The 22,177-nt window shown below is 43.8% G+C and overlaps 1 protein-coding gene across 6 annotated transcripts in view; it reads left to right on the top strand.

The window, feature by feature from the left end:
- The window catches only part of wscd2 (WSC domain containing 2), a 124,425-nt gene that overhangs the window by 93,840 nt on the left and 8,408 nt on the right, over positions 1-22,177 (top strand). For 5 of the 6 annotated variants that reach the window (XM_042331529.1, XM_042331528.1, XM_042331531.1 and 2 more), the window contains 3 exons: positions 2,642-2,826; positions 7,391-7,512; positions 11,110-11,284. In XM_042331529.1, coding sequence (XP_042187463.1) covers positions 2,642-2,826; positions 7,391-7,512; positions 11,110-11,284 — 482 coding nt within the window. The remainder of the gene's footprint in view (positions 1-2,641; positions 2,827-7,390; positions 7,513-11,109; positions 11,285-22,177) is intronic. The other variant, XM_042331533.1, reaches the window with a different exon arrangement.

Below are 22,177 nucleotides of genomic sequence, written 5' to 3'. Positions count from 1 at the left end.
ATATATATGCGAGAGTGAGGAGAAGTGCAGTAGAGAGCACATTTTCATCTTTCTCCTCTGCTCCTCTCTCTCTCTCTCTGTCCACTCCCCTCCCAGTGCAGGCTGCTGATATACAGTGCCTTCAGGAAGTATTCACACCCCTTGACTTTTTCCACATTTTGTTGTGTTACAGCCTGAATTATTTATGGATTCAATTAAGATTTTGTGTCACTGGCCGACACACAATACCTCATAATGTCGAAGTGGAATTATCTTTTTAGAAATGTTTAATTAAAAATGGAATGCTGAAATGTCTTTAGTCAATAAGTATTTAACCCCTTTGCTATGGCAAGCCTAAATAAGTTCAGCAGTAAGAATTTGCTTAACATTTTTAATTTTTACAATTTAGTCATTTAGTAGATGCTCTTTGCCAGAGCGACTTACAGTAGTGAGTGCATACATTTTTGTACTGGTCCCCCTTGGGAATCGAACCCACAACCCTGGCGTTGCCTGCGCCATGCTCTACCAACTGATAATAAGTTGGTGTGACTCACTCTTTGTGCAATAATAGTATTTAGCATTATTTTTTAATATCTACCTCATCTCTGTACCCCACACATACAATTATCTGTAAGGTCCCTCAGTCAAGCAGTGAATTTCAACCACATATTCAACCAAAAAGATCAGGGATGTTTTCCAATGCCTTGCAAAGAAGGGCACCTATTGGTAGATGGGTAAAAAAAACAGACATTGAATTTCCATTTGAGCATGGTGAAGTTATTAATTACACTTTGTATGGTGTCTCAATACACCCAGTCACTACAAATATACAGGCATCCTTCCTAACTCAGAGGAAGGAAGCCGCTCGGGGAGTTCACCATGAGGCCAATGGTGACTCTAAAACAGTTACAGAGTTTAATGGCTGTGATAGGAGAAAACTGAGGATGGATCAACAACATTGTAGTTACTCAACAATACTAACCTAAATTATACGGTGAAAAGAAGGAAGCCTGTACAGAATAAAAATATTTGAAAATATGCATCCTGTTTGCAATAAGGCACTAAAGTAAAACTGCAAAAAATGTGGCAAAGAAATGAACTTTATGTCCTGAATACAAAGAGTTATGTTTGGAGCAAATCCAACACAACACATCACTGAGTACCATTCTTCATATTTTCAAGCATGGTGTTGACTGTGTCATGTCCTGTATTTAATTTTCAATAAATTAGCTAACATTTCTAAAAACATGTTTTCTCTTTGTTATTATGGTGTACTGTGTGTATATTTCATCCAATATATTTAATCCATTTTGAATTCAGGCTGTAACACAACAAAATGTGGAATAAGTCAAGGGGTATGAATAGTTTCTGAAGGCACTGTACAGACATCAATGAAGCAGAGAAGTGCACCATTGTGACTAGCTAGCTAGGGCTTTCCTTGATTGGCAGTCTGTGTGATTTCTTCAGGGTAAAGAATGTGTTGTGCTGGCAATCTATTGGCACTATAAAGGCCTCTCAGGAGTCAAGTGTGCATCCCTCATGTGCCACTGCCAGGTTACTGTTCCCCAGGGAGTGTACAGGCCTTGTGTATTTGATGGATAGAGCCTTCCAGTATACTGTACTGTGCATGGACTCATAATCAGCGTCACCCTAAAAAAAAGCTCTGGTGTCTTGGTGCAGTATTAATGCATGCACTCTCTCTCTCTCTGATACTGACCTTGTCTACCCAGAGAGCTCTCTTCATCTTGGAGAGGGTGAGTGAGGTTACTGCCGGTTACCCAACTGACTGTCTATGAGTCATTCAACCCTATTAGTGGACTGACTCTGTGGAGAGAGCTGCTGAGAGAGAGGGTCGTGGGCGTCTTGCAGTTGCATGAATAATCGAGTGCTAAAATACAAAACCACTTCCATCTGGTCAGACATTGCAGAGACAAGATGTTGGCAGGTTGTCAGGCAGTCAGGGCCAGGTATAGACTTTTGGAGGCTTGAAGCAAGATTTGGTTGGGGGGCCCCCACACCTCACTGCAAAATATTTTAGTGCCCCCCTTTTGACAGTGGAGAGAAACATACATTTCCTGCAAATTCTACATATTTTGCCATGGCGCGGAGAGAGAACTTCTATTTTATAACAAATTTCATGCAATTCTATCCATTTTGCAATGGGATAGAGAGATATTTTATGCAGTATTAAAGCTAGTTTCCTGCAATTCTACACATTTTGTAATAATTTATGCCATGTTAAGATGATATCGGAGTGAAAATGACTAACAAAATCATGTGACTTGCATGCCCAGTCGGTATCTCATATGGCTAATTGCGTGACTGTCATTGACTGACATAACAAGAGAAAACAGCTGATGCACAACCAAATTTAGAAATTGCAACTGGTGTATTCTTATATACTTACTCTCAATGGTAAGTTCCAAAATAAATATCTCTCTCTATATATATATGTATATATATATATATTATATATAAGCTTTTGTCGCTTATGCCTGGAACCAGCACTGTGGGCAGTAACCACCACCCCCACCCCCCACTAGAAGCCCTGAGAGTCTCTCTGCATTAGTTGCAACCAATGCTGAACATTTGTGTGCAAGCCTGAGAATCTCTGTTATTAATGATGATATTAACATTACCCCCTCTATTTCCTTTTCACTAGGGGATACCTGTATTCAGGCCTAGAGTTTGGGGCGGAGTGCTACTGTGGCCACAAGATCCAGGCCCCCAATGTATCTGAGAGTGAATGCAACATGGAGTGTAAGGGCGAGAAGGGCAACCTGTGTGGAGGGGCCAACCGCCTGTCAATCTACAGACTGGAGCTGAGCCAGGAGTCAGCACGCCGTTGTGAGTCTCAACCACCCATCACCACAATGAACGCTGTTGTCTGTTTATCCATGTAACCCTCTGAGGGTAAATGGATATGTCGTGAGCTGCGGTGGGACGGGGCGCTGAGTGTGAAGGGATGTTCAGAGGCCACAGGGGAGGGTGCTCCTCCACCCTCTCCACCGCTTCTTCGACTCCCAAGATCATAGCCACCAGTGTGCAATCTTTGGCAGTATATCTATTGCTCAGGGAAGAGGCTCCAAGCTTGTTTATATTCAGAGTTACGATAACAACATTGTTATTGTTATTTCTCTTTTTACCTGTCTGCTAAAGCAGATTGCAGATTGCTGAGCAATTCTCTTTTTCAATGTGTGTATGCATGCCCTGACACATCCGACGCTGATTTCAGTACATGCTGCATATTTCAAAATAGTAAATGAAAAGGAGGATGTTTTGCCCTCTGCACTGCAGACTGTTATCGTCAGATTGCCTGGGAAACAGTGCAGCCACCCATTTTCCCCTCAGAATGTATGTAGAATACTAAAGAACCGGAGAGACATGAGTAAAAACTCCCACCTCTTTCCGCCTTTCTTTTCCACTTATCATGTTCCTTTCCCGAATCTCTATTTACAGAGAAATGACAAGGGGAGAAACTCCCTTTAACATGCATTGCTAGCTCAAAACCAAATATAGACGTGACTATTGTCGTGTCTATAATATACACCTCTGTGTTACTGAAGCAGAAACATAATGTGAGGTCTCCCCACACATTAAACCCAAGCAAACATACTTGCACTTCATGCAGCGAAATATTTCCATGTGCATGTCAGAAAGGTGCTCTGGTTCTCATGGCCTTGGGCTAATATATATACTGAACAAAAATATAAACACAGCATGCAACAACTTCAAAGTTTTGACTGAGTTGCAGTTCAAAGAAGGAAATCAATTACCTTAGGCCCTGATATATGGATTTCAAATGACTGGGAATACAGATATGCATCTGTTGGTCACAGATACCTTAAGAAAAGCTAGGTGCGTGGATCAGAAAACCAGTCAGTATCTGGTGTGACCACCATTTGCCTCATGCCTTCCAACACATAGTTGATCAGACTGTGCAAAGTTGCTGGATATTTTTTATTTAACTAGGCAAGTCAGTTAAGAAAAATTATTATTCACAATGACGGCCTAGGAACAATGGGTTAACTGTCGTGTTCAGGGGCAGAACGACAGATCTTTACATTGTCAGCTCAGGGATTCGATCTAGCAACCTTTTGGTTACTGGCCCAATGCTCTAACCACGAGGCTACTTGCCATGGTTACACATGCTATGAGGTTGTGAGGCTGGTTGGAGGTTCTGACAAATTCTCTAAAATTAAGTAATTCCCCGGCAACAGCTCTGGTGGACATTTCTGTGGTCAACATGCCAATTGCACATTTTCTCAACACTTGAGACATCTGTGTCATTGTGTTGTGTGACAAAGTTGCACATTTTAGAGTGGCTTTTTATTGTCCCTAGCACAAGTTGCAACTGTGTAATGATCATGCTGTTTAATTAGATTATTGATATGCCACACCTGTCAGGTGGCTGGATAACCTTGGCAAAGGAGATATGCTCACTAACAGGGAAGTAAACAAATTTGTGAACAAAATGTAATATAAATAAACATTGTGTAGCATATGGAACATTTCTGGGATCTTTTACTTCAGCTCAGGAAACATGGGACCAACAGCTCACATGTTGCGTTTGTATTTTGTTCTGTATACTGTAGTTGCGTGACAAACTAGCACAGGAAGCTCCAATGAAGCATTTCATTACCAAAGAAGGAAATCGTTTCTTATGTGAGTGAAGGCAGGAGGAGGGGATAGAGGAAGACCTAAAGAAGGTGGGAGGAGGGAGTGAGAAACTGAGAGATGGGGAGAGAGGGATAAAGAGAGACAGAGAGAGAGAGATAGAGAGATTGAAAGCATAAGACAAAAGATAAAAAGTGAGAGAGAAAGTAAGAAAAAGAGTGGGTGCTGGTGCTGGGTTGTCTCTCCTCCCCTGTATGCAGCTGTGAGAGTTCTAGAGGCAGGAGTCACATCTAAAATACATTTAGTCCCTCACACACTATGACTAACTCCTCAAGGTCTCCAACACACGGACCACCTACCATGGAAAATATATTGGCTGTAATGCCCTGCTGTCTGTACATACCAATGAGTGTTCTCGCATCTCTTGGTGCATAACCTACACAGACTGCTCCCTTCCCTGTTATTTCCTGTTGTACAGTATGACTGGGCCTGTTATTTACTGTTTTACAGTATGGCTGGGCCTGTTATTAGCTGTTTTACAGTATGGCTGGGCCTGTTATTAGCTGTTTTACAGTATGGCTGGGCCTGTTATTAGCTGTTTTACAGTATGGCTAGGCCTGTTATTTGCTGTTTTACAGTATGGCTGGGCCTGTTATTTGCTGTTTTACAGTATGGCTGGGCCTGTTATTTGCTGTTTTACAGTATGGTTGGGCCTGTTATTTGCTGTTCTACAGTATGGTTGGGCCTGTTATTTGCTGTTCTACAGTATGGTTGGGCCTGTTATTTGCTGTTTTACTGTAGAGCTGGGCCTGTTATTTACTGTTTTACTGTAGGGCTGGGCCTGTTATTTGCTGTTTTACAGTATGGCTGGGCCTGTTTTTTTTAACTGGATGGCTGTTTAACTGTATGGCTGGGCCTGTTATTTGCTGTTCTACAGTATGGCTGGGCCTGTTATTTGCTGTTTTACTGTATGGCTGGGCCTGTTATTTGCTGTTCTACAGTATGGCTGGGCCTGTTATTTGCTGTTTTAAAGTATGGCTGGGCCTGTTTTTTTGCTGTTTTACTGTATGGTTGGGCCTGTTATTTGCTGTTCTACAGTATGGCTGGGCCTGTTATTTGCTGTTCTACAGTATGGCTGGGCCTGTTATTTGTTGTTCTTCATTATGGCTGGGCCTGTTATTTGCTGTTCTACAGTATGGCTGGGCCTGTTATTTGTTGTTCTTCATTATGGCTGGGCCTGTTATTTGCTGTTCTACAGTATGGCTGGGCCTGTTTTTGCTGTTTTACTGTAGGGCTGGGCCTGTTATTTGCTGTTTTACTGTAGGGCTGGGCCTGTTATTTGCTGTTTTACTGTAGGGCTGTGCCTGTTATTTGCTGTTTTACTGTAGGGCTGGGCCTTTTATTTGCAATTTTACTGTAGGGCTGGGCCTGTTATTTGCTGTTTTACTGTAGGGCTGGGCCTGTTATTTGCTGTTTTACTGTATGGCTAGGCCTGTTATTTGCTGTTTTACAGTATGGCTGGGCCTGTTATTTGCTGTTTTACAGTATGACTGGGCTGTTATTTGCTGTTTTACAGTATGGCTGGGCCTGTTATTTGCTGTTTTACAGTATGACTGGGCCTGTTATTGACTGTTTTACAGTATGGCTGGGCCTGTTATTTACTGATTTACAGTATGGCTGGGCCTGTTATTTGCTGTTTTACAGTATGGCTGGGCCTGGTTTTTGCTGTTTTACTGTATGTCTGGGCCTGTTATTTGCTGTTCTACAGTATGGCTGGGCCTGTTTTTTTGCTGTTTTACTGTATGGTTGGGCCTGTTATTTGCTGTTCTACAGTATGGCTGGGCCTGTTATTTGCTGTTCTACAGTATGGCTGGGCCTATTATTTGTTGTTCTTCATTATGGCTGGGCCTGTTATTTGCTGTTCTACAGTATGGCTGGGCCTGTTTTTTGCTGTTTTACTGTAGGGCTGGGCCTGTTATTTGCTGTTTTACTGTAGGGCTGGGCCTGTTATTTGCTGTTTTACTGTAGGGCTGTGCCTGTTATTTGCTGTTTTACTGTAGGGCTGGGGCTTTTATTTGCAATTTTACTGTAGGGCTGGGCCTGTTATTTGCTGTTTTACTGTAGGGCTGGGCCTGTTATTTGCTGTATTACTGTATGGCTAGGCCTGTTATTTGCTGTTTTACAGTATGGCTGGGCCTGTTATTTGCTGTTTTACAGTATGACTGGGCTGTTATTTGCTGTTTTACAGTATGGCTGGGCCTGTTATTTGCTGTTTTACAGTATGACTGGGCCTGTTATTGACTGTTTTACAGTATGGCTTGGCCTGTTATTTACTGATTTACAGTATGGCTGGGCCTGTTATTTGCTGTTTTACTGTAGGTTTGGGCCTGTTATTTGCTGTTTTACTGTAGGGCTGGGCCTGTTATTTGCTGTTTTACAGTATGGCTGGGCCTGTTATTTGCTGTTCTACAGTTTGGCTGGGCCTGTGTGCACTGTGGTTGCCCATAGGGACAGTCTGGGGAGGAAGGTTGTTGAGACAGCCAGTGCAGGAGAGCCAGGCAGTCCCTGGTGTGATGGCAACGGCTTAGGGCAGGCCGCTTCTGTGTCAGGGCAGGCTGCTGCTGGGTCAGGGCAGGCTGCTCTGTGTTAGGTTCCTAGCAAGGCCAAGAGAGGGGTCGATGGATACTATAGGGGTCAAACTGAAAGCTTTGTTCAGTAAGAACACACATGAAAATGGGTTAGTGATCAATACTAATCTAGTATGTTGTGTTGGTTGTGTTTATCCTTGGTTCAGATGGGAGTGCCATCTTTAAGGGGTGCTTCCACAGACCTGACAACGTCACCCTCGCCCTGCCCATCAGCGCTGTCATCCAGAACATGTCAGTGGAGAAGTGTGTGGACTTTTGCACAGAGAAGGTGAGGGAAATGTACTTGTTGTGATGTCAGATTTTGATGTGTGTTTGCTTGTTTGCTGAGGAAGAGAAAGAGATTAGCTGTGTTCGAATACCCATACTAACGTACTGTATACTACATACTTAATGAGTACATACTACATAGTATATACTATTACTTAATTTTATTATACTGTAAACAAACATTATCCTTTCAAAGGAGCTACTAGGGCTGCGTTTCAAACTCATAAGACACACCCTCCTCCACTTACCCTCGCCTTTTGCCCTTGGAGGAATCCCCATGGCCATCTTTGTCGTTGGTCCAAATGATAAGCCAAGCAAGGGAAGTTGGCAACGTAATCCCCCCAGCCCTCGTTTTTTGAGTGAGTTTGCGAGTGTACAATTATGTTCACTCCGGGCCTGAAACGCCCCGTAATTCAATTTGCGATGATTGTACATCCGCTAAGAAAAGTCAGCCAAAACTTAAAACCAACATTAATATGGAGTCAACACACAAGTGTAAGTAAAAATGAATGCAAATAAGCTAGAAATTGTGATACTAATGCACATGACGACTCAAACTTGTAACATACAGTGGGGCAAACAAGTATTTAGTCAGCCACCAATTGTGCAAGTTCTCCCACTTAAAAAGATGAGAGAGGCCTGTAATTTTCATCATAGGTACACTTCAACTATGACAGACAAAATGAGGGAAAAAAATCCAGAAAATCACATTGTAGGTTTTTCTTATGAAATTATTTGCAAATTATGGTGGAAAATAAGTATTTGGTCAATAACAAAAGTTTATCTCAATACTTTGTTATATACCCTTTGTTGGCAATGACAGAGGTCAAGGTTTTCACGAGGTCTTCACACACTGTTGCTGGTATTTCGCAGACCAGAAAGTGAAGGTGGACATGGGCGGCATCCCATGTTTCCTCCGCGCGCCAGAACCAGTCGTCCACCGCAGGAGCCTCGGTCTGACTCTGATGCCAAGGCTGATACCCCAATACACACTGGAAGGGGGTGAGGTTAGTGTAGGAGTGGCGGAGTGGCGGAGTGAGTTCTAGGCCATTTCTGCCCAGGGCACGAACGCTGCCCACTCCCCCGGCCGGTCCTGGCAATAGGATCTCAGAAACTTACACATATCCTGGTTTATTCTCTCCACCTTCCCGTTACTCTCAGGGTGAAAACCTGAGGTAAGGCTGACCGAGACCCCCAGACGTTCCATGAACGCCTTCCAGGCCCTCGACGCGACCTGGAGACCCTGATCAGACACTATATCCTCAGGTACGCCGTAGTGCCGGAAGACGTGTGTAAACAAGGCCTCCTCAGTTTGTAGGGCCGTAGGGAGAACGGGCAAAGGGAGGAGACGACAGGACTTACAAAAACAATCCACAACGACCAGGATCGTAGTGTTACATCGCGGTGTTACAATGGGAGGGAGGAAGATCGGTCAGGAAATCTACCGACAGGTGCGACCACGACCGTTGTGGAACGGGTAAGGGTTGTAACTTACCTCTAGGCAGGTGCCTAGGAGCCTTGCACTGGGCACGCACCGAGCAGGAGGAAACATAAACCCTCATGTCCTTAGCCAAAGTGAACGACTGTTGGAGGGCTGGTGGTCGCGAGAGTGCTCGGGGAGGTGTGTAGGGGTTTCTGTTGGTGCTACCACAGTGGAAAGTCCAGACCCTGTCCAGACCCTAAGGGTCGACTATCCAGTGCATGTACCGGGAAAGGTCTAACAGGAACCATGGGAATTCCTAAACTAAGGGCGAACGCTCTGTCGATAAAATTCCCAGCCGCGCCTGAATCGACGAGTCCCTTATGCGGGGAAAACTCAGGAAAACAAACATGAACAAACAGGTGGTTAACAGAGGGCTCTGGATGAGAGTGGTGCCTACTCACCTGGGGTGACGCCAGAGAGCCCTGCCTGCTGCCTCGACTCCCAGAGGGACCAACCCAGCACCGACCTGCAGTGTGCCCTCTGCGGCCACAGATGGTGCACGTGAAGGCCCCTCCTCCAGCCTCCCTAATCGCAGCCTCTCCCAGCTCCATGGGCACCGGAGCGGGGGTGCTGGAAGATGGAACCGACAGAGCCCTCTCTGGACGTCCGCTGGTGACCAGCAGGTTATCCAACCGGATGGACAGATCCACCAGTTGGTCAAAGGTGATGGTGGCATCCCTGCAGGCCAGCTCCCGCCGGACGTCCTCGGGCAGGCTGCATCGCTAGTGGTCGTTAAGGGCCTTGTCGTTCCATCCTGTTCCGGCGGCCAAAGACCGGAATTCGAGGGCGAACTCCTAGGCGCTCCTCGTTCCCTGCCTCAGGTGGAAGAGCCGCTCCCCCGCCGCTCTACCCTCGGGCGGATTGTCAAAGACTGGGTGAACTCTTCGAAGTGGTCCAACGCTGCATCTCCTTCTCCCCACATGGCGTTTGCCCACTCCAGAGCTCTCCCTGAGAGGCATGAGACGAGGGCGGACACCCTCTCCCTTCCAGATGGAGCTGGGTGAACGGTGGCCAGGTATAGGTCCAGCTGTAATAGGAGCCCCTGGCACCGTGCTGCCGTCCCATCATACTCCCTGGGAAGGGAGAGAAGCATCCTACTGGGATCGGATCCAGGAGGGACGGGGAGAGATACCCTTGGTTGTGCTGATCGATGCCCTGGAGAGACTCCCTGTCTCTCCCAGTGGTCCATGGTCTGGACAACGTGATTCATTGTGGCTCTAAGATGTTGCAGCATCGCCGAGTGTCCTCGGAAGCGTTCCTCGACTCCTCTAACCGGGATTCCAGCTCCTGCTAACTCCATGGGTGGTGTGGTATTCTGTCACGGGTGTGCGTACTGGTAGCGAAGTCAGGTGCAGGAGAGCAGAGAGTTGTGAACAGGCATACACTTTATTTAGGCAGGAGCAAACAGCAGACGGACGCAACTGCGTCAAAATCAAAAGCGCGAAAACAGTCACAAAAGCTATAGTTACCAAATAAACATACTTCGTGAAATAAACACGGAACATGGAAAACCAGCCTGGTGCATCACATAAAACACGTAACACAAAACAATTCCACACAAGGACATGGGGTGAACAGAGGAATATATATACACAATGTGATTAGGGAATGTAAACCAGGTGTGCGGGGAACAAGACAAAACAAATGGAACAATGAAAAATGGAGCAGCAATGGCTAGAAGGCCGGTGACGTCGGCCGCCGAACGCCGCCCGAACAAGGAGAGGAGCCGACTTCGGTGGAAGTCGTAACATATCCGCTCTCTTCAGACTTCGGCTGCATATTTTCCTCAATTTTCTTACAATCTGAAAATGTATGAAGCCATGCCCATTTCCTGAAAAATTGCATTATGGACCTAAAACCACTGAAATAGTGTCCACTGCATGTATACTTCGTATTTTGGCGAATTTATTATGTCATCCGGGAACTTTTGGCATACTAATTATATCCATACTATGATCAATAAGCATACTATATACTCAATTTACGTCAAAAATAGTATGGTTAGTGCGGTTAGTATGAGTATTAAACACAGCTATAGTGTTGTGTGCATGTGTATCATGTGCATATATCTTTATCCCTCTGACATCCCACTCCTCCCTCCTTCCTGCCCTCAAGGAGCTGTCCCTAGCGGTTCTAGCTGGAGACAGGTGTCTCTGTGGGTTCCCCACCCCCCACTTCTCCCTCCATGAGATGGAGGATGAGGAAATGTGCCTGCACCGCTGCCATGGTGAAGAGTTTGAGAGTTGTGGGAATGACAAGTACTTTGTGGTGTACCAGACACAGGTCCAAGGTAAACGAGTCACTATGTGCCACTGACCTCATCATTCTAAGCCCTCTCTAGTTGTAATGACTGGATATACCTACATCAATTACTATTACCAATGTCATTCATATTAAAGGATGGATTTCCATAGATTTGTATTGATGCTCTTTGAGTAGAACATATTGGCAGAGTGCTGAAAGTGGTACAGGAGTGGCAGTATTTCTGACCATGAGCTGGTGTTGGGAGGGTGTTCTTGTGAAATGGCTAGCTCACTTATTTCACACCATCACACCATCACCCCCCCCCCGCGGCTGTTTTATCACACTTCTGCTGATGGCTGCTCAGATAGGCTGTGAGAGATGCTGCCTTAGTGCTGTAGCAACTCTAATTACATTCAGAAGCAGAAATAGAGGCTCAAATAAACTGTGTATAACAACATACTGGTCTGGACCAGTCATATTATAAGGATACCATTAAAAACAACAGTCAATGCAACTCAAAAAAGGAAGCCTACTGTGTAGTTGTTTAAAAAGTTATATATTTAATACTATTCACTGGCCATGTGTTATGTGACCTTTATTTTCTGCTCCAGTATGAGGAAGGTCTGTGCATCCCCAGCTGTCTCAGCACACATTACTGATTTGTAGCATCTCTTGCTTCCATAGCCCTTTACACACGTGCCTGTTAACGGGTTGAAAATGGCAGATTTGGGCTCTGTTAAGCACCTAAATTTGGCCCAGTGGCTGTAAGTAACATGCTATTGATAACGTCAGAGCTCAGGCCCTGCGCTTCACAGTGCTGTATTGGTTTTTACATTTATTTATTTACATTTTAGTCATTTAGCAGATGCTTTTATCCAGACTGACATACAGTTACAGACTTACAGTTAAGATAGCTAAGTGGGACAACCACATATCACAGCAAGTACAAAGTCAAAGCTAATGGTGAGAAGGGGTGCTGTGGGATTATTTGAGATACTCTTTGAAGAGGTAGGGTTTCAGATGTTTTCAGGAAAATAGGCAGGGACTTTGCTGTCCTAGCTTCAGGGGAAAGATTGTCCTGGCACCCCAATGGTGGAACTGAGAAGAGCTTGGACTAGGTTGAGCAGCAGCTGCCCTCCTGTAGAGGTGGGAGGGCCAAAACACCAGAGTTGGCAGAGAGGAGTGCTCAGGTTGGGGTGTAGGGTTTGAGCATAGCCTGAAGGTAAGGAGGGGCAGTTCCTTTTGCTGCCCCGTAAGCAAGTACCATGGTCTTGTAGTGGACACGCGATTCAACTGGAAGCCAGTGAAATGTGCGGTGGAGCGGGTACTGACATAGGAGAACTTGGGAAGGTTGAACACCAGGCGGGCTGAAGAGTTCCGGATAAGTTGTAGGAGTTTGATGGCACCAGCGGGGAGCCCAGCCAACAGCGAGTTGCAGTAGACCAGACGAGATAAGACAAGTGCCTGGATTAGGACCAGCGCCGGTTCCTGTGTGAGGTAGGGTTGTGTTGTCCAGGGTCACGTCAATGTTCTTTTCACTCTGGGAGGGGGACACTGTGGAGTTGCCAACTGTGATGGAGGAAAAGCAGCTCTGTCTTGTCGAGGTTGAGCTTGAGGTGGTGGGCCAATATCCAAGCTGAGATACAGTGCCTTGTGAAAGTATTAGGCCCCCTTGAACTTTGCGACCTTTTGCCACATTTCAGGCTTCAAACATAAAGATATAAAACTGTATTTTTTTGTGAAGAATCAACAACAAGTGGGACACAATCATGAAGTGGAACGACATTTATTGGATATTTCAAACTTTTTTAACAAATCAAAAACTGAAAAATTGGGCGTGCAAAATTATTCAGCCCCTTTACTTTCAGTGCAGCAAACTCTCTCCAGAAGTTCAGTGAGGATCTCTGAATGATCCAATGTTGACCTAAATGACTAATGATGATAAATACAATCCACCTGTGTGTAATCAAGTCTCCGTATAAATGCACCTGCACTGTGATAGTCTCAGAGGTCCGTTAAAAGCGCAGAGAGCATCATGAAGAACAAGGAACACACCAGGCAGGTCCGAGATACTGTTGTGAAGAAGTTTAAAGCCGGATTTGGAAACAAAAAGATTTCCCAAGCTTTAAACATCCCAAGGAGCACTGTGCAAGCGATAATATTGAAATGGAAGGAGTATCAGACCATTGCAAATCTACCAAGACCTGGCCGTCCCTCTAAACTTTCAGCTCATACAAGGAGAAGACTGATCAGAGATGCAGCCAAGATGCCCATGATCACTCTGGATGAACTGCAGAGATCTACAGCTGAGGTGTGAGACTCTGTCCATAGGACAAAAATCAGTCGTATATTGCACAAATCTGGCCTTTATGGAAGAGTGGCAAGAAGAAAGCCATTTCTTAAAGATATCCATAAAAAGTGTCGTTTAAAGTTTGCTACAAGCCACCTGGGAGACACACCAAACATGTGGAAGAAGGTGCTCTGGTCAGATGAAACCAAAATGGAACTTTTTGGCAACAATGCAAAACGTTATGTTTGGCGTAAAAGCAACACAGCTCATCACCCTGAACACACTGGGACGGAGATTTGTCTTCCAACAAGAAAATGATCCAAAACATAAAGCAAAATCTACAATGGAATGGTTAAAAAATAAACATATCCAGGTGTTAGAATGGCCAAGTCAAAGTCCAGACCTGAATCCAATCGAGAATCTGTGGAAAGAACTGAAAACTGCTGTTCACAAATGCTCTCCATCCAACCTCACTGAGCACGAGCTGTTTTGCAAGGAGGAATGGGAAAGATTTTCAGTCTCTCGATGTGCAAAACTGATAGAGACATACCCCAAGCGACTTACAGCTGTAATCGCAGCAAAAGGTGGCGCTACAAAGTATTAACTTAAGGGGGCTGAATAATTTTGCACGCCCAATTTTTCAGTTTTTGATTTGTTAAAAAAGTTTGAAATATCCAATAAATGTCGTTCCACTTCATGATTGTGTCCCACTTGTTGTTGATTCTTCACAAAAAAATACAGTTTTATATCTTTATGTTTGAAGCCTGAAATGTGGCAAAAGGTCGCAAAGTTCAAGGGGGCCAAATACTTTCGCAAGGCACTGTATCTACCACGCATGTAGAGATGTGTGTCGCAGCCTGGGTGTCAGAAGTGGGGAAGGAGAAAAGTAGTTGTGTCATCCACATAGCAATACTAGGAAAGACAATATGAGGATATGACAGAGCCAAGTGACTTGGTGTATGGAGAGAAGAGGAGAGGGTCTAGTACCGAGCCCTGGGGGATACCAGTCTTGAGAATACGTGGAGCAGACACAGATCCTCTTCATGACACCATGTAGGAGCGGCATGCCAGGTAGGATGCAATCCAAGAGTGTGTAGAGCCTGAGACGCCCAGCCCCGAGAAGGTAAAGACGAGGATCTTATGGTTCACTATGTCGAAGGTAGCGGATAGATCTAGGAGGATGAGAACAGAGGATAGAGATTTAGCTTTGGCAGTGTGGAGAGCCTCCATGACACAGAGAAGAGCAGTCTCCCTCCTTGACACAGAGGAGAGCAGTCTCGGTTGAGTGATGCGTCTTGAAGCCTGACTGGTAAGGGTCAATTAGATCGTTATGAGAGAGATAGCTAGAGAGTTGGTCAAAGATGGCACACTCAAGTGTTTTGGAAAGAAAATAAAAAAGTGATACTGGTCTGTATTTTATTTTACAACAGAGGAATCGAGTTTGACTGACAGCCGTCCTGACCTTAAGCACCTCATGCAACAAGGAGTTGTTAATTGGGCAACCTTTGCACGTTTTGTTGTCTGAGTGAGGGAAATTATGTAAATTAGGATGACTAGATGCATTTTGAAAGATAAGAAGTTCAGGATTATAATAAATACAGCTTTGATGTCATACAAGCAAGCCAAACACCCCTGAGTCCAAATGTGCACTTCACATTTCCATTTCATAAAACTCATGTTATATACCTTGTCAACATTTATGATCACTGTCTTTGATGTACAGTTACAAGATGACATTGCTTCATACCCTGGGTTGTTCTGAACAGAATTAACCCATATTTGTCTATCGTGAAGAAAATCCATAGCGGAACACCCGCCTCACATGACCAATGTTCCCTCTAAATTGCGCACGTGCTCCTGCAGGACTGCCCTGCAGACGAAATACCAAGCTGTGCAGAGATGCAAGAGATTGAAATTCAGTGAGTTCGCCCCATTAGTTTGCACTATATAGATCAAGTTTTTCCTGTGATCTAGTCAACATTATATCAGCTCCTTTTCAATGCAACAAACCATAACAAATCTAACTTTGCAAGCTTGAGTCTGTCATTTTGTTGTAGGCAGAGCCAGAGGGAAATGGAGTAAAATTATATTGGCGGGTGCGTGTGAACATTGGGTGATATTCTTAGCCCAGTTTTGATAAGCATAGGTCAGCAATGGGGAGTTACTGCTTCTTCCTACAAGAGCACAAAACGTGTAGACTGCATTTCAAGCTGTCTTTGAAAAGCCAGTCAGGTAAAAAGCTTGTGTCTTAATTAAAGGGGCAGTGTTATATTTTGAGACAGGCTTGAATATGCAAATACACCAATATGCAGAGGGATAGCCTACATTGTCTAATTATCTGTATGGTAGTAATAATTCATTGTAGTTTGTAAAGTGGTTTCTTGCACCATACAATGCAATTTACAGTCACCTACACTATTTGGCCTATGGTGTTACAGACCAAGTAAAAAATCATGAATTAATGTCAAGCCCTTCATAATGTAAAAACCTTTTTAAAAGTGTCATGCAATGTAGGCCTGCATTGAACACCACATATAGGCAACTGTAGGCTATATCATAGAAATCAAAAGCTATTTCCATGTGAACATGTTATTGGATTTGCTCCATTGGTTTTGTTGGTAGGGCTACATTATACCGAAATAGCCACAATAGCCTATTGGCTACTGTCTAAAACTGTAAGGGTACAGCCTCAGTGTTCACTGTAAACCCAGCCTGGAAGTTGCACAAAATTCTCACATCTTCAAGTTTCCGCTCACAAGACCAAAAATGCCCTCAGTGCCCGCCAAAATTAGAGAGAACATTGCTCATGACTCCTTTCTATGTGTTAAAGCCTAACACTGTAAGATCATATTTTATAACTTAGTCATGTTGGCAAAAGAACAAGCTTTCAAATTATGCCCACCTGACCAAGATTGCATTTATAAGGGGCTGTTTTTATTATTGCGTAAACAACAACATAATTGTTAATTAATTTGTTTTCCCTCATGTAACCCTACTGGTTGTTCGGTTGATTTCTGGATGTAATGTACAATTTAGGCCTTTAGGCCTGCTTTAGGCCTGCGATTTAGGCCTGCTTTTTACTGTGATTTTTAATGTTATTCCTTGCTTTTGCAGGTCTAATTGCTATTGATAGATATACAGGTTTGTGTTATTCAACGGTATAGGGACAATGGCCAATGTAGCAAGTTGGTTGTGCTCTGAGGTGAGCACTTGCACAGTGCTCCTGTTGTCCGGCTGTCCACTCAGGTGGTGTCGGAATTGGCAGTGCATCTAGCGTTATGCTTTCATGGCCTTGACTAGCTAGGGTCCTAAATCGATGGTTATGGTTTGTGCTGTTTTAATGAGCACGTCTTGGCCTATCAATCTTTGTGGTGCTTCTCTTCAACATACATACTGTAGCGTGATTTCTTGCGTGCAAAATGACAATTGTTGTGTATATGGCTGCATTTCAGATATACAGTACCAGTCAAAAGTTTGGACACACCTACTCATTCAAGGGTTTTTCTTTATTTGTACTATTTTATAGATTGTAGAATAATAGTGAAGACATCAAAACTATGAAAAAGCACATATGGAACATGTAGTAACCAAAAAAGTTTAATTATATTTTAGATTTAGATTCTTCAAAGTAGCCACCCTTTGCCTTGATGACAGCGTTGCACACTCTTGGCACTCTCTCAACCAGCTTCACCTGGAATGCTTTTCCAACCGTCTTGAAGGAGTTCCCACATATGCTGAGAACTTGTTGGCTGTGTTTCCTTCACTGTGCTGTCCAACTCATCCCAAACCATCTCAATTGGGTTGAGGTCGGGTGATTGTGGAGGCCAGGTCATCTGATGCAGCACCGCATTACTCTCCTTCTTGGTCAAATAGCCCTTACACAGCCTGGAGGTGTGTTGGGTCATTGTCCTGTTGAAAATCAAATGATAGTCCCACTAAGCGCAAATCAGATGGGATGGCGTATCTCTGCAGAATGTTGTGGTAGCCATGCTGGTTAAGTGTGCCTTGAATTCTAAATAAATGACGGACAGTGTCACCAGCAAAGCACCTCCACACCATCATACCTCCTCCTCCATGATTCACAGTGGAAACCACACATGCGGAGATCATCTGTTCACCTACTCTGCGTCTCACAATGACACAGCGGTTGGAGCCAAAAATCTCAAGTTTGGACTCATCAGACCAAAGGACAGATTTCCACTGGTCTAATGTCCATTGCTCGTGGTTCTTGGCCCAAGCAAGTCTCTTCTTTATATTGGTGTCCTTTAGTAGTGGTTTCTTTGCACCACGAAGGCCTGATTCAGGCAGTCTCCTCTGAAGAGTTGATGTTGAAAGGTGTCTGTTACTTGAACTCTGTGAAACATTTATTTGGGATGCAATCTGAGGTGCAGTCAACTCTAATGAACGTATCCTCTGCAGCAGAGGTAACTCTGGGTCTTCCTTTTCTGACAGTCCTCATGAGATCCAGTTTCATCAAAGCGCTTGATGGTTTTTGTGACTGCACTTGAAGAAACTTTCAAAGTTCTTGACCTTTTCCAGATTGACTGACCTAGTGATGGATCGTTTCTCTTTGCTTATTTGAGCTGTTCTTACCATAATATAGATGTGGTCTTTTATCAAATAGTGCTATCTTCTGTATACCCCCCTACCCTGTCACAACACAACTGATTAGCTCAAATGCAACTTCTTGACGCTACCCATCCCTTTAGCAGGATAATTGTCATCAACAACCACTGAATTGCACAGCGCCACATTCAAATAATATTACTAAAAATATTTATATTCATGAAATCACAAGTGCAATATTGCAAAACACAGCCTAGCTTTTTGTTAATCCACCTGTCGTCTCAGATTTTGAAAATATGCTTTACAGCGAAAGCAATCCAAGCGTTTGTGTAAGTTTATCGATCGCTCAACAAAACATTATGTACACTTGGCATCAAGTAGCTTAGTCACGAAAATGAGAAAAGCAATCAAATTAATCGTTTACCTTTGATGATCTTCGGATGTTTTCACTCACGAGACTCCCAGTTACACAATAAATGTTCCTTTTGTTCCATAAAGATTATTTTTACATCCAAAATACCTCCGTTTGTTTGGCGCGTTATGTTCAGCAATCCACAGGAAAGAGGGGTCACGACAACGCGGATGAAAATTCCAAATAATGTCCGCAAGGTCCACAGAAACATGTCAAATGTTTTTTATAATCAATCCTCAGGTTGTTTTTAAAATATATAATCGATAATATATAAACAGCAACTGTCTTTATCAGTAGGAGAGGGAGGGGCAATGGCTGCCCAAACTCTGTTGCGCGAGCAAAACTCATGCGAACACCTGACGCGATGTTATCTTTCTCCATCATTTAAAAAAAAAAAGCCTGAAATGTCTGAAGACTGTTGACACCTTGAGGAAGCGATAGGAAAAGGAATCTGGTTGATATCCCTTTAAATGGAGCAAAGGCAGGCTATGGAACATGGATTTTTCAAAATAGAAGCCACTTCCTGGTTTGATTTTCCTCAGGGTTTCGCCTGCAGTATCAGTTCTGTTATACTCACAGAAAATATTTTGACAGTTTTGGAAACTTCAGAGTGTTTTCTATCCTAATCTGTCATTTATATGCATATTCTAGCATCTGGTCCTGAGAAATAGGCTGTTTACTTTGGGAACATTATTTTTCCAAACATAAAAATAGTGGCCCCTAGCTTCAAGAGGTTTTAAGAAGGAAAGAAATTCCTGTTAATTGACATTTATTACAAGTGACTACCTCGTGAAGCTGGTTGAGAGAAAGCCAAGAGTGCAAAGCTGTCATCAAGGGAAAGGGTGGCTGCTTTGAAGAATCTGAAATATAAAATATATTGATTTGTTTAACACTTTTGTTTGTTATGATTCCATGTGTTATTTCATAGTTTTGATATCTTCACTATTATTCTACAATGTAGAAAAAAGTAAAACTTAAGAAAAACCATGGAATGATTAGGATTCCAAACTTTCGACAGGTACTGTACAACAGGTGTAGACTTTACTGTGAAATGCTTACTCATGAGCCCTTTCCCAACAATGCAGAGTTAAAATGTAAGAAGGAAATAGTAACACAATAAATTAACTATAACGAGGCTATATACAAGGATTACCGGTACCAAGTCAATGTGCTGGGGGTAAGAGGTAGTTGAGGTGAAAATGAGTCTATACTGTAAAAGTGATACTATGAAAACGACACAGCCTACTTTTTCACCCCTTCCCTGCTCTCTTGCTATATATAGTGTGTGAGTGTTGCTCTCGGAATGGGCATTTGCTCTTATTCACAGCATATTTAAATTGGCTACTGTCAGGTAGGAGGGTTGTGTTCCAAACAAAACAACTAAAAGTGTGGTCAACGGCACAGCTGGGAGAGCTCAAAAAAGAACCGTATAGTTAAAGACTCTTCTTTGAGTCATAAGAGTGCTTTGAAATGACTTAGCTATCAAATCAAAGTTTATTTGTCACGTGCACCGAATACAACAGAGGTAGACCTTACAGTGAAATGCTTACTTACAGGCTCTAACCAATAGTGCGGAGAACAAAAGTGTGTGTGTGTGTGTGTGTGTGTAGGTAAGTAAAGAAATAAAACAACAGTATAAAAACATTTTGAAAATAAGAGTAGCAAGGCAAAATACAGACATTTACCAGCCTTTCAAAGCACTTCATGGTTACGGACGTGAGTGCCACGGGTCTGTAGTCATTTAGGCAGGTTGCCTTTGTGTTCTTGGGCAAAGGGACTATGGTGATCTGCTTGAAGCATGTTGATATTACAGAGTCAAACAGGGACATGTTGAAAATGTCAGTGAAGACACCTGCCAGTTGGTCAGCACATGCCCGGAGCACACGTCCTGGTAATCCATCTGGCCCCGCAGCCTTGTGAATGTTGAACTGTTTAAAGGTTTTACTCACGTCAGCTACGGAGAGAGGGATCACACAGTCGTCTGAAACAGCTGATGCTCTCATGCATGCCTCAGTGTTGCTTGCCTCGAAGCGAGCATAGAAGTGATTTAGCTCGTCTGGTAGGCTCGTGTCACTGGGCAGCTCGCGGCTATGCTTCCCTTTGTAGTCTGTAAGGCCCTAGTTTGGAAGCCCTGCCACATCCATTTTGTTGATCCCTCATCAGACAGAAACTAAAACAAGAAGTGTGAGTCTGATTCAATCTCCACACTCCAAGACTGCCCATCACGTGGACTGGGAGATGTTTCGCTTTGCCCATTGACGTACGCTGAGGGTATTCATTAGAACGGGAAGATTTCTTGTAAAACATTCCGAAACCGGGATTGATGGCAGTCCCACGAACCACTGCTTTTAATCAGAAGGTGTCTGGCAGCTCTACCCTTTAGCTCAGTGCGAATTTTGCATGTAATCCATGGCTTCTGGTTGGGGTATGTACGTACAGTCACTGTGGGGACGACGTCCTCAATGCACTTATTGATAAAGCTAGTGACTGATGTGGTGTATTCCTCAATGTCATCGGAAGAATCATGCGGTCTCTCCTTCATGTTCAGTCTGTGATAGACAAAACAGTCCTGTAGTTTAGCATCTGCTTCATCTGACCATTTTTTTATATAATCCCTATCACTGGTTCTTCCTGCTTAAATTTTTCCTGCTTCTAAGAAAGCAGGAATCAGGAGGATAGAGTTGTGGTCGGATTTACAAATGGAGGTTGATAGAGAGCTTTGTACGTGTCTCTGTGTGGTCCACAGAGTACAGCTGCCCTAACCCATCTGGAGATTTTTTGTTCCCTCTGGTTGCACATTTAACATGTTGATAGAGATTTGCTAGAACTGATTTAAGTTTCCCTGCATTAAAGTCTCCGGCCACTAGGAGCGCCTCCTCTGGGTGAGTGGTTTCCTGTTTGCTTATTTCCTTATACAGCTGACTGAGTGCGGTCTTAGTGCCGGCATCTGTCTGTGGTGGTAAATAAATAGCCAAGAAAAGTATAGCTGAGAACTTTCTAGGCAAATAGTGTGGCCTGCAAATTATCATAATATACTCTACTTCAGGCTTCAGGCGAGCAAAATCTAGAGACTTCCTTAGATTTCGTGCACCAGCTGTTGTTTACAAATATGCACAGACCACCCCACCTCGTCTTACCGGAGTGTGCTGTTCTATCCTGCCCTCCAGGTTCAGCGTGCTAAGGCCATAAAGATCATAGCTGAATATCCATGCCTGTCATTCAGCCAGAAGGCGATTCCAGGTGAAACATAGGATATTACAGTTTTGATGTCCCGACTGGTTGGATATTTGTGATCGTCAATGACACTGACTCTACCTAGATTATTGTCCAATGATTGCACGTTTAAACAATGTAATTTTGATGGTAACGGTTCAGCTTTCCTAGTTGCCTTCTGCGGGTCCGGACGAGGCATCTGGCACTTCTTCCTCTGCGTCGCTTCCTTTTGCGAATAATTGGGATGTCTGCCCTGTGGGGTGTTTGGAGAATATCGTGTGAGTCCTGCTTGCTGCTGATGTTGTTGTTGTTGAATTTTTTTGTCTTATCCGAGGTGAATGATCACTGTCCTGATATCTAGAAGCTCTTTGTCTTATCCGAGGTGAATGATCGCTGTCCTGATATCTAGAAGCTCTTTGTCTTATCCGAGGTGAATGATCGCTGTCCTGATATCTAGA

The sequence above is a fragment of the Oncorhynchus tshawytscha genome, linkage group LG12 (assembly GCF_018296145.1).
Source record: "Oncorhynchus tshawytscha isolate Ot180627B linkage group LG12, Otsh_v2.0, whole genome shotgun sequence".
Classification (NCBI taxonomy): domain Eukaryota; kingdom Metazoa; phylum Chordata; class Actinopteri; order Salmoniformes; family Salmonidae; genus Oncorhynchus; species Oncorhynchus tshawytscha.
This window is presented reverse-complemented; position numbering and strand designations above follow the sequence as displayed.